This window comes from Brienomyrus brachyistius, chromosome 16, assembly GCF_023856365.1.
Source record: "Brienomyrus brachyistius isolate T26 chromosome 16, BBRACH_0.4, whole genome shotgun sequence".
Classification (NCBI taxonomy): domain Eukaryota; kingdom Metazoa; phylum Chordata; class Actinopteri; order Osteoglossiformes; family Mormyridae; genus Brienomyrus; species Brienomyrus brachyistius.
The window spans coordinates 3,652,566-3,669,794 of NC_064548.1; the positions used below are offsets into that span (position 1 = coordinate 3,652,566).

The window sequence follows — 17,229 nt, forward strand, 5'->3', positions numbered from 1 at the left end:
TTTGTTTGGGTATGTTTGAATGTCCATGTACGAAAATGCCATTTATATTCTTCATATTTTTATATGCACAAATATTTACATAGTTTTTTATGTTATGCCCTATGACCTGTATTTTCCTTTGCATATCGATAAGTACTGTAATAGATACACTAATGGTATACAGGCCTAAGTAGCTTGGGGGGGGGGGGCACTGACAGTTCCCTGTTTTGCAGCAGCAGCTTTTTAAATAACCCTCTGTCCAATTACACATCCCTTTAACCACTTACACACATTCACATGCCACAAACCATCCAATGACAATTGTCTGTCACACTTGCTATACAGGATTATGACATAAACATGTGATACATATAACAGTATATGGAAATGCAGAAAACAACACAATGTTCTTGTCATCGCAGTTGGGCACTTTTGAGTTTCAAAACCACACTGTAGTCCAGGGCTGCCCAATCCTGCTCCTGGAGAGCTACCACCCTGCAGAGCTTAGGTGCAGCCCTCATTTAACACACCTGATACAGATAACCAGGCCCTCAGTATGAGAACCAGCTTAACTTCAACATAGCTGACTCTAATACTGAGGTGATACTGAAGAGCCTGGTTATCTGTATCAGGGCTGCACCTAAGCTCTGAAGGGTGGTAGCTCTCCGGAAGCAGGATTGGACAGCCCCGCTCTAGTCTGTCCTTTGTTACTTAATTGTTCTTTTTTATGGTTGTTTTCTGTCATACACCTTTTGACCAATAGATGTCCTTGCTTTTCACTGGATGTTTCAAGTGTTTGCCTATTTTTGACGTAGTTGCCTGGAAGGTGTGGAAACTGTTTCAGCAAGGCTTAGCTTGCTGCCACCAGCATTAACGTTGCTGTCACTAATGACGTGAACTTGTGGGGTGGAGCAGATATGAGGACGTCAGTAACAGGGTGTTCCCTTGCTTTAAGTAAGGTGTTGTTAAGGTGTTTTCTTGACAAATTTTATTCTAAAACAGGAGGTATTACACTGGATGCTACATCTGTGGGTTAATCCAGCTTCTTTCACACAAGTTTACTGAATAGGTACGTATTACTTTTAATTTATGGAATTTAATATATTTTTTCCAGTGGCGAAGTGGTTAGCACTGTTGCCTTACACAAAATGGGACCAGAGTTTGAGTGTCTGCCATAGATCCATGCGTGTGGAGTTCTGCATATTCTCCCTATGTTGTCATTACCGTTGTCGGGTGGTCTGGTCCCTCCCCACAGTGCAAAAACACGCTAAGGTGATTTGGAGGTACCGAATTGCCCGTAGGTCTGCATGTGTAAGTGTGTGCTGCAGTGGGTTGGCACCCCATCCTGGGGTGTTCCCTGACTTGCATATATAACCACTAGGAAAAACGGTAACAGAAAATAGATGGATCGAGGTTATTAGCTGCCCTCCCAATATGTGCAGGTTTATTGGCTGAAAACAATGTATATACATGCAAAAGTTAAAGAAGTACTTGTTAATAACAACTGGAATATGTTGAAAAAATTTATACAAATTACAAGTGTAACTTCAGCTCATCTAGTAATAAGAGGATGATCTTAGCAAACATGTCAGTAAATAAATAATAAATACCTCCCGGTATCTGAAATCATCTGCAGCCTTTTTAGAAGGACAAACAAATCTATTAAGGCGAGATAGGGGGACTTATTCAGCTAAGTGATTAATGAAGAGAACTCCACTTTTATGAAAGTTTAATTTATATCCTGTGAAGCTCCCAATCTAATTTAGGATATTAAGAAGAGCCAGAAGAGAGGCTGTGGGGAGGTGAACAGTAACAGATTCCATGAAATAATGCTGGAGTAAAGTAGAATTTTCTAAGAACAAAAGACAAATATTTCCATTCTACCCTGTCAAAAGCTTTTCCTGTACTAATATGAGTGCAGCCAATCTGCACCAAGTTTGTTGTGAACTGTGGGGTAAAAAAACTGACTGAGAAGGTTGGGGCCTGCCCAGACGTGAGGTGAAAAAGCTCAGGAATGAATTTTGAAGTAGGAAGTATTATATATTATGTATTATATATGAAGTATGCTATATATATTATGGGAAAATAATCAATTAATTGTATTTAAGTACAGTCATGTTCAATCTGACAAGTTATCTGACTAAGCAAGAAATCCTCCTGTTTTCCTCACTTGTGTTGCCCTAATGAGCCACACCTGGTGCTTGTTTGTCTCACCTCTTGTTCCTGTCCTCATGTTAACCACACCCAGCTGCCTCTTGTCTGCTTCCTCGTTAGTCAGGTACATACATCCATCCATCCATCCATTTTCCAAACCTCTTATCCTACTGGGTCGCGGGGGGTCCAGAGCCTATCCCGGAAGCAATGGGCACGAGGCAGGGAACAACCCAGGATGGGGGGGGGGCAGCCCATCGCAGGGCACACTCACACACCATTCACTCACACATGCACACCTACGGGCAATTTAGCAACTCCAATTAGCCTCAGCATGTCTTTGGACTGTGGGGGGAAACCGGAGTACCCGGAGGAAACCCCACGACGACATGGGGAGAACATGCAAACTCCGCACACATGTGACCCAGGCGGAGACTCGAACCCGGGTCCCAGAGGTGTGAGGCAACAGTGCTAACCACTGCACCACCATGCCGCCCCCCCATTAAACACTTAGTACTTTATTAAGAAATATCAACATATGAATGTCAAATCTTAATTCAAATTGCCTATGCGAAAACAAGAAACAAATTCACTTATTTAACAAAAGAAATTAACTAAGATGCCAATTCCTACTGAGGAAAAAGTTAGGACACCCTATGCCCTAATAGCTAGTATGTCCCCCCTGGGCTGAAATAACCTGAATAAGATGTTTCCAAAACCATATATCAATCTTTGAAATCGCTGGCAGAAGGTTTTCCCCACTCTTCAATACAGAATTCCTTAAGCTGTGTGATGTTTGAAAGGTGTCCCGTGTGCACGGCCCTCTTCAAATCATCCCACAGCATCACAGTAAGATTCAGATCCAAATTTGACTTGGCTACTCCACAACTTTCTATTTCTTTCTTCTAAGGCTTTTCTTGGTAGATTTACTGGAATGTTTTGGGTCATTGTCATGTTACATGGTCTACCCACACTTCAGCTTCAAGTTCTAGACAGATGATCTGACATTGTCCTTAAGTACCCTCTGAAACGATGAAGAATCCATAGTGGATTATACAATGGTGAGCTGCCCAGGTTCTGCTGCAGCAAAGCTGCCCCAAACCATCACACCTCTGGCAAACTTCAGTCTTGCCCTGATATTTTGTTTTAACAGCAAGGGTTTTTTCTCTTTGTAGACTTCCCATGTAAATCAAACTTGTGCTATATCTTTTTGATGGTAGATGCATGTACCTTCACATCTGCTGTGGCAAGAGCTTCCTGTATGTCTTGTGATGACATGGTAGGATTTTTGGAAGACTTATTTTAGCGTCTTGCAATCTGCTCTTGGGCTGAACTTGATAGGACGGCCTGACCTGGCCATGCTGGTAGTTGTTTTAAATGTTCTCCACTTGTAAATTAATTTCCAGACAGTGGAATGGCTGATTCCAAACTCTCTTGAGATTCTTTTTATATCCCTTCCCAGACTCATATGCATCTACAATTAAAAACCGACTTGGGTGGGTAGAAAAATTTTGGGCTGCTTTAGCATATATCAGGCGTATATATCACACACAAAATGTGTAAAAATTAATTACACAAAATTTCACAGGAAACTGACAATTATAAAGCATGCCAAAGTAGGGGGTTAGTACAAGAAAATGCACCGAAAGGAATGGGAAACAGAACCAGAACTTAAAATGTTGATCGTCCCTGTTGCCAATGATGGGTGTAAGGCACGTTGTAAATATTGTAATACTGAAATTAGAACTCAGCTCAGTGACTTAAAAGCACATGCAGCCACGAAGAAACAAGCATCTTGTTACATCAGGGTTGCCAACTCTCATGGGTCTGGCATGACACTCACTCTTTAAGACATACTCACGCAAGATATCTTACTATATTGTTGCATTATAAACCTAAAATTAGCTACATCAAAAGTGTTGGGTTAGTTTGTAAACCCTGCAGACTATTTACAAGGTTTAACAAAAACCTTGTAAATCTGCGTGCAGATTTAAGATTTTAAATCTCATGCCAGTCAGCTGTCTAAAATTGGCAACCCTGCTACATACCTAGGGTAAAGTTCTTTACAGTACCAACATCTAGTCACAGATATGTCACAATTAAAGACCAAAAACACAGAGAACTTAAAAATGCAACCTACGTTGCCTGTCTTATATCAATTAATGTAGTAGAGGATCTGTATCTGTCTGATATATTACAAAATAAGGTAGGTGCATTTAAAATGCACAGAACCAGGTACATAGCTGTGAAATCTAATCTTAGTTTATTTTTTATTTTTTTTATAGGAGTGGGTGGTTTTTTAGATATGATTGGGCTGTAAATACTCAGCTCAGTCCGGCAACACTGCAAATGGGCCCTTTAAAAATGAGCCAGGAACATTGCAATCAGTCTGTTTGTAGGACTCTCACACTCAGTTGGATTACAGCTTGACCACCTTCAGTTACAGTTCCCATCTGGATGTATGTACTGTCCTGTACCTGCCTGTCCATGTGAGTTTGTTTTGAGTGGATACGTCTTCATCTGGGAAGCACCACTCCCAATCAGGGCTGTAGCCAGATAGGAGGCCACTGAGGTCCGGACCTCCATAATTTGCGCAAGCTGCATATCATTCAGTAAGACAAAACAATGGTCATTAGCAGTAAAACACGTTCCCAAACTGCGACATGCTATAGCTTCTGAAGCAAAGATAATTGTATGAAATACGTTAAATATAAGCATAGGCTAGGCTACTCTGGCCATGTTAAAGGTTGGGTTTCTTTCATAGTACACCTAATGGGCTAGATTAGGCTAACTAACATTTCACATAAAGTCATTAATAAAAAAGAATATTAGCTTATGATGGGGACAGTATCAGTAACAGTGTATATATTCAAATTTGACTTTGAAATATTTCTATCAAAACAAGCGTATTTCATATTGGCTTGTAAAGTGTTCATATCAAGCATTTTCTTACATTTTTATCTTTATTTATTGGTAAATCGTAGTCCTAGTGTATTTTATTGATGTAAACGCTTGCTGCCACTATTGATCTAAATATAGGCTATGTTAATCTAATAGAACATGTCAATTACATTATCAAGCTAAATGTAAACAGTTTTAAATAATTAATAGAAACACACCTTTTATAAACATTATTTGATGTAGGCCAATTTTATTAATGCTTGCTGCTGCTATTGAACTAAATATACATTAATAATCTAATAAAACATGTCGTTTATGTGTTTTTTTTAATAATAATAAAATCACACCTTTAAAACATTCATAAATGTACCGTTTCAGAACCACTGGTGAATTTAAGCTGCATGAGACACACAGACTACAAACATAGCACAAGCCAGCTTTCCCGACAAAGGTGATAATCGTCAGTAAGTCACTGTCAAACACAGACACTGGGTTACTTGTCTGCTGAAGACCGATAATATCGTGAAATCACACAAGCTTAACACAGACACGGCCAACTGACATGCTGCCTTGCAAACTCGAGTGGTTGGGAACAAAAGCACCAAAAAATCTCAACAATCCATTGCAAGAACAAAAAATATGCTGCTTTATCCAACAACTGTGACAACTAGCAAATTGCCTGAAAACTGACTTATTAACTCGATCAATCAATCAAATGTTAATAGAATGATTAGCAGAGAAGAAAACCACTCTGTACTTTTCAGGTTACACTCAGCCAATCAGTGGTATGTATTATCTATGGGGGCGGGGGCGAGATGATTGTCTGGGGGGACATAGCCCATCCCAGCACCCCCCTAGATCTGGCCCTGCTGGCAACCATGGTACTGTATAAGAAGGTCACTGCACTCCAATAAGTGCAGTATGTCAGGGTTACCCTCCAGGATGTTCTGTCTAGGTCCTCTCTCATACAGGGGCCTCCTGCCGTTCCTGCCTCACATTTCCAGTATTGCAGTCCTGAAGAACCAGTGAAACTGCTTTGCCAAGGGACTTTGTTTCTCTAGTCTCAGGTGTTTCTCATGCCTAGCCACGCCCCCTCCAAGCTGTGGACTGTCTTGGTTATTTACGGTTTGCTATTTTAGTATGCCATACACCGAACCCTGATGTGATATTGTCTAGTTCAGTCTGAGTGTTGGAGCAATTTATACCTCCCAGAGTTTTACCTCCTGGTTATTATCTAGGGGGAGAATCTCGGGTGGCATAGCCCAAATACTTGTGGATGATTCACCACTCAAAAGTTATTGTTAAGAACACAGTGTAGGGAGTAAGTTCAATCCTCTTTTTCTTTACAACTTCTACTGTCTTTGAGAATAAACACTCACAGCCGGAAAAAGAGGCTGGGCAGCATTAAAACTGAAGTGCAAGCTTCATGCAATTCAATGCAGCAGGCTGGGGTCACCGTGTCTCAGAATTGTTGATGTGTGGTTATCATATGCCAGGTTCTCAGAACAGACCAAACACTTGACCTGTGAGCAATTTATTGTTGCATCTATGATGTTCGCTTGTTTGTTTGTTTGATGGTGTAAATAGAATAAACACATGTATAATATTATTATTTTCTATTATTATTATACTTTGCCTTTTTATTTTCAAAAGTGAGTAATAAAAATACTTGATCATATAAACAGGTCCAACCTGCCTTATACTGACCAGTCTGATTTATGATTTTTTTCACAAATCAAATGTGGTCAGTCAGTCATAGGTCAGTGTGTGTATCAGGCAGGTAATAGGAAAATAGGTTTTTTTTTACACCTAAAGCTTACTAACAATGAAAATATCCATGTTGTTTTTGACAAAACATAATTTTGAAAAAAATCACAGATATATTTGCATACATATTATCATTTTATTTACCTCTATGGCCATATGCCATGGCGATACACAGGCTACATGACAAACTAGTGGCCAAACCACCCATATGAGTTTGTATTATTTTGTCTTAATGATGTCTGAAGTGTATCACAACACACCCAAGTAAAGTGCCCTGGATTTCTGTTGTGAAAGGCACTACATAAAAATAAATTAAATTAAACTGGAGCTGGAGGTTAAAGGCTTTGCTCAATGGCCCATGGTCATGTGACTGTTCTGGTTACAGGCATTTAGGAATGTGATTTAGGGAGGTATTTTCGTTTTTAGTAAGCTTCAAGTGTATAAACAGCCTATTTTTCTATCCATGTTAGTCAGTTAGTATCTGCTCTTACTACCTGCTTAATACACACACTTACTGTATCTATGATTGAATGACCTCAGCTGGTCAATATGAACCTGGTTCCTTTCTAGGTAAGTTGACCAGTGGTCTGTCATGTTTTTTCACAAATGAGCATATCAGTCACTGACAGACAAACTGTGGACTGTGAAAAAATTCACAAATCAGACTGGTCAGTATGGGCCTGGTTGTACCTGTCTATATGGTGAAGTCTTTAATTATTCAAACTTTAAGCCAGATTTTATGCATATGGTGATGGGTTCATTATACAGTATGAAAGAGTGTTGTGTGACCGTGACATCCTTGCCAGCCACCCACTCCGAGTTGCAGTGGGAAGGTACAGGCGGAGCTAGATCCAACTCCCATAATTTTTTTGTGGGGTGGTGAGTGACTCAATGGGCTAGAAGACTGCTGGTTTGAGCCCAACCTTGACCAGAACTCCAGAGGAAGAATAAAATCACAAAAGAGATCACAAAACTGTTTCTCCTAGTCAACTGGGATCTGTTTGGAACCAAAATGAGACTATGGCTTATTTCTCCTGTCCCTCATTTTTTTCTCCAGAGAAAAAAACATCTCAATTTGGATGCCTTTTAAGTTTCAAAAAAGATTTAATGAAAGTCAGGGCTGGTTCTAGACAGGCATATATGAGGGGGCAGACAAAAATGTGAATGGGGCACATAGTGGCGAAGGAGGCAGGAAAGGGATGGGGTGGTGGTGGGGGAGGGGGTGCTCAGGACAACTGTTTTTGTCATGTAACTGGATTGCACTTTGTCAGGCCTCTACCCTAAGACTGTCCAACTTGGGTGCCCCCCCTAAAGGCTGAGCTTCTGCTGGTGTAGCTCTTAGGGTCACTGAGGCACGCAAACCCCCTGACCACGGTAAGGTGGCAATCCATCAGGGGGAAAACTGACAAATAAAACAAAAAATTAAATAAAATATTCCTCATCAGATTATAACAACTAAAAACATGACATTTACCTTAATTGGATAACATATATTATTATATATTCGAACCCAACAATAACACTTCTCACTATTGCCAATATTAACAAGACTCGTTGCAGAGGCGGCATCACCTGAGGTGACTGTATCGAACAGGTTTCAGGTTCTTCCAGCTTTAGAGCCGGAACGGACTGGGGAGGCAGGTGGGCCCTTGGGTACTGAGGAGCCCCCTCCCCCCAGGAAGAGGGAGGTTGTGGTAGTGGGGGATTCCATTATTAGGGGAGTAGACAGTTATGTGTGCACGCGTGATAGAGGGTCCCGTACGGTGTCTTGCCTGCCTGGTGCCCAGGTAGGAGACCTTCCAGATCGTGTGGATAAGCTTTTGGCCCCAGCTGGGGTGGATCCAGTTGTCGTGGTGCATGTTGGCACCAACAACATAGGCAAGGGTAGAAGGGCTGTTCTGCAGGATAAATTTATAGAAGTCGCCAATAAGCTTAGAAGCAGAACGTCCACGGTGGTATTCTCCGAAATACTCCCCGTGCCACGTGCAAGTTAGGCTAAGTTAGCTGAGATAAGGAAATTAAATGCGTGGCTAAAAGGATGGTGTAGGAAAGAGGGGTTTCGGTTTATGGGGCATTGGAGGACCTTCTGGAACAGGTGGGACCTGTTCAAGCCGGATGGGTTGCATTTGAGCCAGAGGGGAAGCAGTGTGTTGGGGAGGCGTATGTGTAGAGTAGTCGAGGAATGTTTATACTAGGGACTGGAAGGGCAGGGAGGTTAGTTAACTATGTCAGTGGGGGGAAACGGAAAGCCCCAAATAATCATATTGTAAGTGGGCACCGTAATAGGCCTACCCTTTGTTGTCTGTATTTAAACGCCAGGAGTATTAGGAATAAAATTCATGATTTAGAGGCTTTTATCTCATCGGACTCTTATGATATTATAGGAATAACTGAAACGTGGTTGAGTGAAAAGGATGGACAAGAATATAATATGGATGGTTACACGTTGTTCCGTAAGGATCGTATAGGAAAAAAGGGAGGTGGTGTTGCAGTATATGTAAAGGAAAACTTGCAGGCAAGGGAACTTACTGATATAAATAAAACTACGGAAGCAATATGGGTAAAATTAGATGCTAAAAACTCAAATAGCCTAATTGTCGGTGTTTGTTACAGAACACCTAATATAGCTGCTGAGGAAAGCAGATTGTTATACAGTGATATTAGGACTATGAGCAATAAAAATGATGTGGTAGTTATGGGTGATTTTAATCTACCAGGAATGCAGTGGGACATTGTCACTGGCTCTTCAGAAAATGAACTGGAGATGGTGGAATTAGTACAGGATTGTTTTTTTACTCAGTTTGTTAACACCCCTACCACGGGAGATGCCATTCTTGATCTTGTTCTCTCTAATAACCAGGACAGGATTGGTAAATTAGACGTTTTAGAACCACTTGACAGTAGCGATCATAACATGGTCAAATTTGAGGTTAAGTTTAGTGTTCAAAGAGCTAAGTCCAAATCAAAAATATATAATGTTAGGAAGGCTGACTTTAAGTGTATGAGACTAAAACTAGAAACTGTGAACTGGATGGAGTTAAATAACAAAACTGTTGAAGAGGCCTGGGAATTTTTTAAAAGCACATTATTGCAAGTGCAAGAGGACTTCATACCTGTTTCCAGCAAGAATAAATCTAGGAAATTGCAACCTAGGTGGTTTACTAGGGAAATAAAGTATAAAGTAAGGAGGAAAAGGGCTTTGTTCCAGCAATGGAAAATAACTGATGATAACAGAATTAAGCAGGAATATCTAAGTCTACAGGCTGAGTTAAAAAATGATATTAGACGACCTATAGGCCAATCAGTCTAACTTGTATAACTGGTAAAGTTATGGAGGCTATAATCAAAGAGAAAATGGTAGATTACCTGGACTCCAATAACATTTTGCGGGATAACCAGCATGGATTTAGGAGAGGTAGATCCTGTTTAACGAATCTGTTGGAGTTTTTTGAGGAAGCTACTCAGGAAGTTGATGATAAGAAGGCCTATGATGTCATCTTCTTAGATTTCCAAAAGGCTTTTGATGTTGTCCCCCACAAGAGGCTCCTACTTAAACTCAAAGCGACAGGTATTTTAGGTACCGTAGCGACCTGGATTGATAACTGGTTAACAGATAGGAAACAGCGAGTAGTTATAAGAGGCACAATGTCACAGTGGGCTTGCGTTCATAGTGGGGTACCGCAGGGTTCGATTTTAGGACCACTATTGTTCCTAATTTACATAAATGATATGGATATCAATATATACAGTAAACTGGTGAAATTTGCAGATGACACCAAGGTAGGTGGTGTAGCAGATACTGAATTAGCGGCTCAGCAGCTACAGCGGGATCTTGATTTAATTAGTGACTGTGCCGATACCTGGCAGATGAAATTTAACGTCGATAAATGTAAGGTACTCCATCTAGGGAGCAGAAATATAAAGTACAGGTATTTCAATGAAATAAAGGTAGCTGATCATGAGAAAGACCTTGGTGTGTATGTTGATGCTTCCATGTCCCATTCTCGCCAGTGTGGGGAAGCAATAAAAAAGGCCAATAGGATGTTGGGGTATATCTCCAGGTGTGTGGAGTTTAAGTCAAGGGAGGTAATGCTAAGATTATACAATTCCTTGGTGAGACCTCACCTAGAATATTGTGTGCAGGTTTGGTCACCATATCTTAAAAAGGACATTGTGGCCTTAGAAAAGGTGCAGCGTAGGGCCACAAAAATGATTCCTGGTCTTAGAGGAATGTCATACGAGGAACGGTTACTTGAGCTAAATCTGTTCAGTCTCAAGCAAAGGAGACTGAGGGGGGACATCATCCAGGTATATAAGATTCTAACAGGTTTGGATGCTGTTCAACCAAATAGTTACTCCAGCATTAGTTTAAATACACGAACTCGTGGCCATAGGTGGAAATTAGCGGGAGAACATTTCAAGCTGGATTTAAGGAAGCACTTCTTTACACAGCGCGTAGTCAGAGTATGGAATAGCCTTCCTGATAATGTTGTGCAAGCTGAATCCTTGGGTTCCTTTAAATCAGAGCTAGATAAGATTAACGACTCTGAGCTATTAGTTAAGTTCTCCCCAAGCGAGCTTGATGGGCCGAATGGCCTCCTCTCGTTTGTATAGTTCTTATGTTCTTATGTTCTTACTAAAAAGGATTGGCCTAGTAATAAAAAAAAAAACTATTCACAATGTCTTTTCCTACAATTCTAATTAATTTGTAGAACACAACAGATTTAGAACAGAACTATTTAACTTTTGTCATCTTTTTTGCCTTTTTGTCTTGTTTTAAGCTTGTTTGTTTTGCAAGCAACTGAACTCTGTTTCAGGGAAACAGCTCCACTCTCCTTTCTTCTTAATCCACTCTACAACAACAGTCTCCTGTTTCCCTTTGCAAAAACTCTTACAAATTCATCATTGCTACTGCTATTGGTATAGGCAGGAGCAGCACCATACTTTCTAAAAGCTCAGAAAAAAGGATGCATCTCACAGCATTGACTTTCCCTTTGTGACCTGCTGGAAGCTGGGGTGAAAAGTGAATAAGCTTTACTAAAATCGTTGTGATTACATCAGTATATGAAACGAGAAAACTGAGTGCACTGTTGAAAGCTGGGGCGGAGCTTTGTGTCGGCATCTGACAGACACAGGTCCTGCAGCAGACAGGCTCACAGTGGTGCTTGTGGGATCAAGAAAGAAACACTTCTCTACCAGACTGAAACTGTGAGAAGAACAATGGACTAGTCCCCCATTTATTGTATAAATATAGATGTATTTTTTAGTTGTTGTTAACTATCTCACGAGTCGCTATGATTTTGACAACAAAGATTTGATGCTTCCTCCGGCTGTTGCGCAGCTCACTTTGCTCTGCCCTGCCTACTGAGAAACTTGATGCCGGCTCATTTGAATACTAATAGTGGATGTTTAGCTGGGGGGAGGGTGAGTGGGGAATCTCTGCCAAGTATTGTGTGAGCCTGCGCACAAACAGAGCACGAAGGGAAAGAGCGAACGAGAGGTAAAACCTATCATCTACTGTAGTAAATCTTATCCATATTCAATTTGTGGGTAATCTATTATTTTCTTAATCAACTTCTAATAGTTTGATTTAAGGGGGCAGGACGTTTGTTTAAGGGGGCGTTGCCTCCCCTTGCCCCAGTATAGAACTGGCCCCTATCAAAGTCTAAAATAATTCTCAGATTTTCTCAGCTCTCTGTAAGCATTCACTGAATTCTCCTCCAGACTTAATATCTTGTTGACTTAATGTTAGTAACGCAATGAAAGCTGAACAAGCTGAAAACTCCAACAGTCAAAATTCTCAATGTATTTGTCTCTTTAGTTATATAACCCCTATGCATTCACTGCAGTCAATCCAGAAGATGCATTGCAAGACAATTTCTTATAGGAATTTACTTTTTTAATGATAAATGAAACATTGTCTCACCTTGCAGGTGTTCTCCTCTACTTTCTAACTACACCAGTCAGATGGACAACATTCCACCATCTGCTCTTCAATATACCAGAAATGGTAGGAAAGATTTAATGAATCTGTCATGCCCGGCTCGTCCGCTCCTCGTGTGTGCCACGCCCCCTGATTACCCACGTGTGCTTCCCTGATCGTCTCCAGCTTTGTCCGTTTCCTTTGATTAGTCTTTGTGTATTTAAGTCCTGGTCTGACCTGTTCCCCTTGTCCGTCATTGTGGATTTGATATTTGTGAGTGTCAATGCCTGTGTCCCGTCCTGCTCCGGTTTCCCCAAATAAACCCCTGTTTTCCCTGTATCCCGCTTGCCTGCCTGCTCCTTACCCACACGATCGCCGCTCGCTGCCGTACCGATCGTGACAGAATCAACTCAAATTTCAATAAAAATTTTTACCAGCATGGTATTCTCAGTGAGGACTAACTCTGTGCTATTAGAGGGCTATCAGGGGGGGCTGACACAGCAAGCAAATTGCTGGACATGGTCGTTGCTAAAGGGGAGCAGGCCTGCTGTGAACTACTTCAGTTACTGGAAATTATAGAGGTAAAGTTGACAAAAGGTAGGAGATCTGGGTTTCTGATGGTGACCTTTAGGGTTGTTGATTAAGGTCATTATATATCTGTCTTTGAGAAAAGGTTTAATTGCATTCCCTTGGGTTCAGGGAATACAAATTGTTTTAGTAGTGGTCAGCTGCCGGTGCAGATGCTTTGCTTGTTAAGACAATAACTGAAAAACTGTTTGATGGATCTTTTTCAAAAAATGTACAAGCATTTTATGGGTGAGCAATGAACACGGGGGGCAAGGGAGCTAAGGGCACGGGGTAACGGGGGGCTGAAGGGATCTTCTGCGGGAAGAAGGCGGGGGCCACTGGAACTACGGGCAACCACGAGGCCGGAATGGGCCGAAGGGGATGTCGAGGGTAGCAAGGAGACAGGTCCAGGGGCTGGTGGAGATGGTGAGGAGGGAGCCAACTGGGACTTTGGCGGAGGGGAGAGAGGAGCCGTAGCCATGGTAAGCGGGGGTGCAGCCTCAGCCAGCCCAGGCGCAGGCGACCTACAAGTCATGGGAGGGGGACCTGCAGGCGATCGATGAAGTGCCGGAGGCAGGGCCGGTGCCGGCCGACGAGGCAATAAGGGTGAAACAGATGGCGACTGCCAATTTAAACCCTGGAGGCCCTCAAGTGACCGCCAATCAGGAGCCAGAGGGCCTGTTGACCATTTAGTTGACGCCTGGGGGAGCGACTGAGAGGTGGGGAGTCGGCCCCGACGCCTGTGTCCTCTCTCTCTCCGGGAGACCGTAAGACGGGGTCCCAGCTGGTATTTGCCATTATGAGATAGCAGTCGGGGTGATCCACCGGAGGAGTGCAATGGGACAGTGAGGGTTATTCCTGAGGGGTCCCACTCAAGCTCCTCCTCCAGCTCCATCAAAGAGGGAGGAGCAGTGGTCAGACCATCAGGGACCTCCTCAGGGACAGGGAATGGGAACCCGGGGACCCGAAAGCAGGGTCAGGGATAAGGGAGATGGGTACCGGAGGGTCTGGAACCAAGGGGGCTGTGGCCGAGAGGTCTGGGACCAAGAGATTTGTGGTCGGGGGAACAGGGACCAGGGACCCTTTACACTGACCACCACCCGGAGCGTTTTAGTACAGCATCCCCCACAGATCTGTGTCCCTCCCAGGGCAGTTTGGCCGCTAATCCTTGATTTTGTTCAGCGGTGTGATTCCAACCCGGCTTTCCTCCTGTAATGGTTCACTCCTGACTGTTGTGTCCCCGCTGTGCTTGGTGTTGTTCCAGTCTGGCAGGTTGTTTGCTGATACCATGTCGATCTTTCTGCCACAATAATGTGTCTGTAATATAACATTTATATAACCCAAAATGTAAGGAATAAGCTTAATGTTCCATAGTATAATGGAAATGGAAACTGACATACATCTTAACACTTCACCACTGCTATGCCCCCACAGAGACCTCGTTACTCAGGCTCATTGGAAATGATCTGCACCTTGCCGTGAAGGAAGATGAAGATGAGTTTGAAGATGCTGGGGCAATTATGAAGCAGCATCCAGAGAAGATGCAACTGTATTTGCACGTGGATCAGGACTTTCAACATCTTGGAGAAGCCGTCAAGAACATGATATTCAAATGTTTGCCACAGATCAGCAGAATCAGGTCTGTTTTTGTGTAATTAAAATATATTTTATGCATATAAATTGGGTCACACAATTTTATTCAAATGACCTTTGCGCATATATATATATATATATATATATATATATATATATGCGCTTGGGAGAATCAACTACTAAGTGTAAGGGACACAGACCCATATATATATATATATATGGGTCTGTGTCCCTTACACTTAGTAGTCGATTGCTGATATATATATATATATATGGGTCTGATATATATATATGGGTCTGTGTCCCTTACACTTAGTAGTCGATTCTCCCAGGCACTTTCATCAAGAAACACGTAGCTTTGTGCCTTAGTGACTTAAGCATATTCTCCCATTGACTTAAGTATGGGATTATAATAAAAATTAGGCTTAACTAAGGCTAGTCTTTCAGTTAAAATGAGTTTAAAAAGCTTCAAACGAAGTACTGTGTCCTCCCAATCCTAAGCCGCAAAGCGTGTGTGTTGCTCCCGCGTACACAGGACAGACAGAGACGTCCTCTTCTTGGTGTGCTCCCACTGACCGACACTGAATGCATTGCATGTTTCCAGGTGAATCATGAAACGCTCAGCTTTGAATTCTGATTCGTCCCGTATTTTTGTAAAATACATACACTTCATGATATTCAGTAGGTCAGGGATCCACAATGGAACTACCTGACCAGGACACTTGTCCAATTAGTAACCATTGTATGTCAAATGGGATAGGTGTGTGGGTTTTTGTGACTAGAAATTGGTTTGGATTTATACATCAGAGAGTATACCTGGAACATTGTGTGGCGCTTAGTTGGGTGATGATATCATAAGGGGGTGGGGCTTATGTGATGTTGATCGATGAACTATTTTTGTTATAATGATATTAAGTATAAATTACCCTATTTCCATCCATTATCGTGACCACAGGGCACGGAACCTGAAGCCTACACCAGGAACAACAGACACAGGCGGGAACCAGTACACCGCACACACTCACAGGACCAATTTAGACGCACCAATCAGCCTACCCTACACACTTTTAGATGGTGGGAGGAAACCAGAGTCCCCAGTGAAAACTCACTAATACTTTACACAAGCTTCATACATAAAGGACCCGGAATTGAAGCCTGAACCTTCTTGCTGTGAGGCAGCAGTGCTAAGCACTGCACCACCACGCCACCCATATCCTGCTTCAAACTAGAATATAAGTCACTATAAAACATTTAGCAAACAAGTTTAAAGGAAGAATTTAACGAAACTCCTTTTGTTTATGTTTAAAACAAAAAACTTTAGCCATATATGTTAAATTGGCATGAATGTGCTAATTAGTATAAAAATAACCAAAGCATTTTAAGGATTTTTTCCATCGTTTTGCGCATGCTCACAAATGTTAGTTGCACTTTGAGCTATACACCTTATGTTAAATAAGATAAGATAAGATAAGATAAGATAGGACTTTATTGATCCCACAGTGGGAAAATTTGCGTGTTAACGCAGCTCCAGACAGCCAGCAAGAGAGAGTTTACAAGAGTAAAGAATATAAAAAATACAAGTAAGAATACAAAATAAAAATAATATATAAAGATAGAGCAAATAATAATAATAATAATAAATAATAATGCCTATGTGCACCCATACTGTTTGGAATATGGGTAGTGGGTAATAGGAGCTGCTCAGCGCACTCACAGTCTCGTGCAGGGGGTGATGAGGGTTGTTCATGATGGATGGAAGCTTCGCTAACATCCTCCTCTCACCCACCTCCTCCACAGTCTCCAGAGGGCATCCCAGCACAGAGCTTGACCTCCGCACCAGTTTGTCAATTTTGATTCTGTCCCTTTCCGTGCATCCGCTCCCCCAGCAGGCCACTGCATAGAAAAGGGCGGATGCCACCACAGAATCATAGAATGTCCTTAACAGGGTCCTGCATACTCCGAAGGACCTCAGTCTCCTCAACAGGTAGAGTCGACTCTGGCCCTTCTTATACAGGACGTCCGTATTTGTAGTCCAGTCCAGTTTATTGTTGAGCTGAACACCCAGGTACTTGTAAGAGTCCACTATCTCAATGACTTTTCCCTGGATGCTCACCGGTGTTGGAGGAGGTGCCTTCCTCCTAAAATCAATGACCATCTCCTTCGTCTTGCTGGCGTTGATTTGGAGAGCATTAGTCTCACACCAGCCGACAAAGTCACTGATGACCCCCCTGTATTCATGATTGGTCCTGTCTGACACGCATCCGATGATGGCCGTATCATCCGAGAACTTTTGTAGGTGGCACAGGTCCGAATTATAACGGAAGTCAGAAGTGTACATGCTGAACAGG

General features: G+C 42.1%; 1 protein-coding gene across 5 annotated transcripts in view; it reads left to right on the top strand.

Moving 5' to 3' along the window:
• Positions 1–897: 897 nt before the first annotated feature.
• Positions 898–17,229, top strand: part of LOC125709595 (uncharacterized) — a 76,055-nt gene continuing 59,723 nt past the window's right edge. For 3 of the 5 annotated variants that reach the window (XM_048978193.1, XM_048978196.1, XM_048978194.1), the window contains exons 1-3: positions 898–1,048; positions 12,732–12,808; positions 14,723–14,927. In XM_048978193.1, coding sequence (XP_048834150.1) covers positions 12,766–12,808; positions 14,723–14,927 — 248 coding nt within the window. In that variant the 5' untranslated portion in view covers positions 898–1,048; positions 12,732–12,765. The remainder of the gene's footprint in view (positions 1,049–12,731; positions 12,809–14,722; positions 14,928–17,229) is intronic. The other 2 variants (XM_048978199.1, XM_048978197.1) reach the window with 2 other exon arrangements.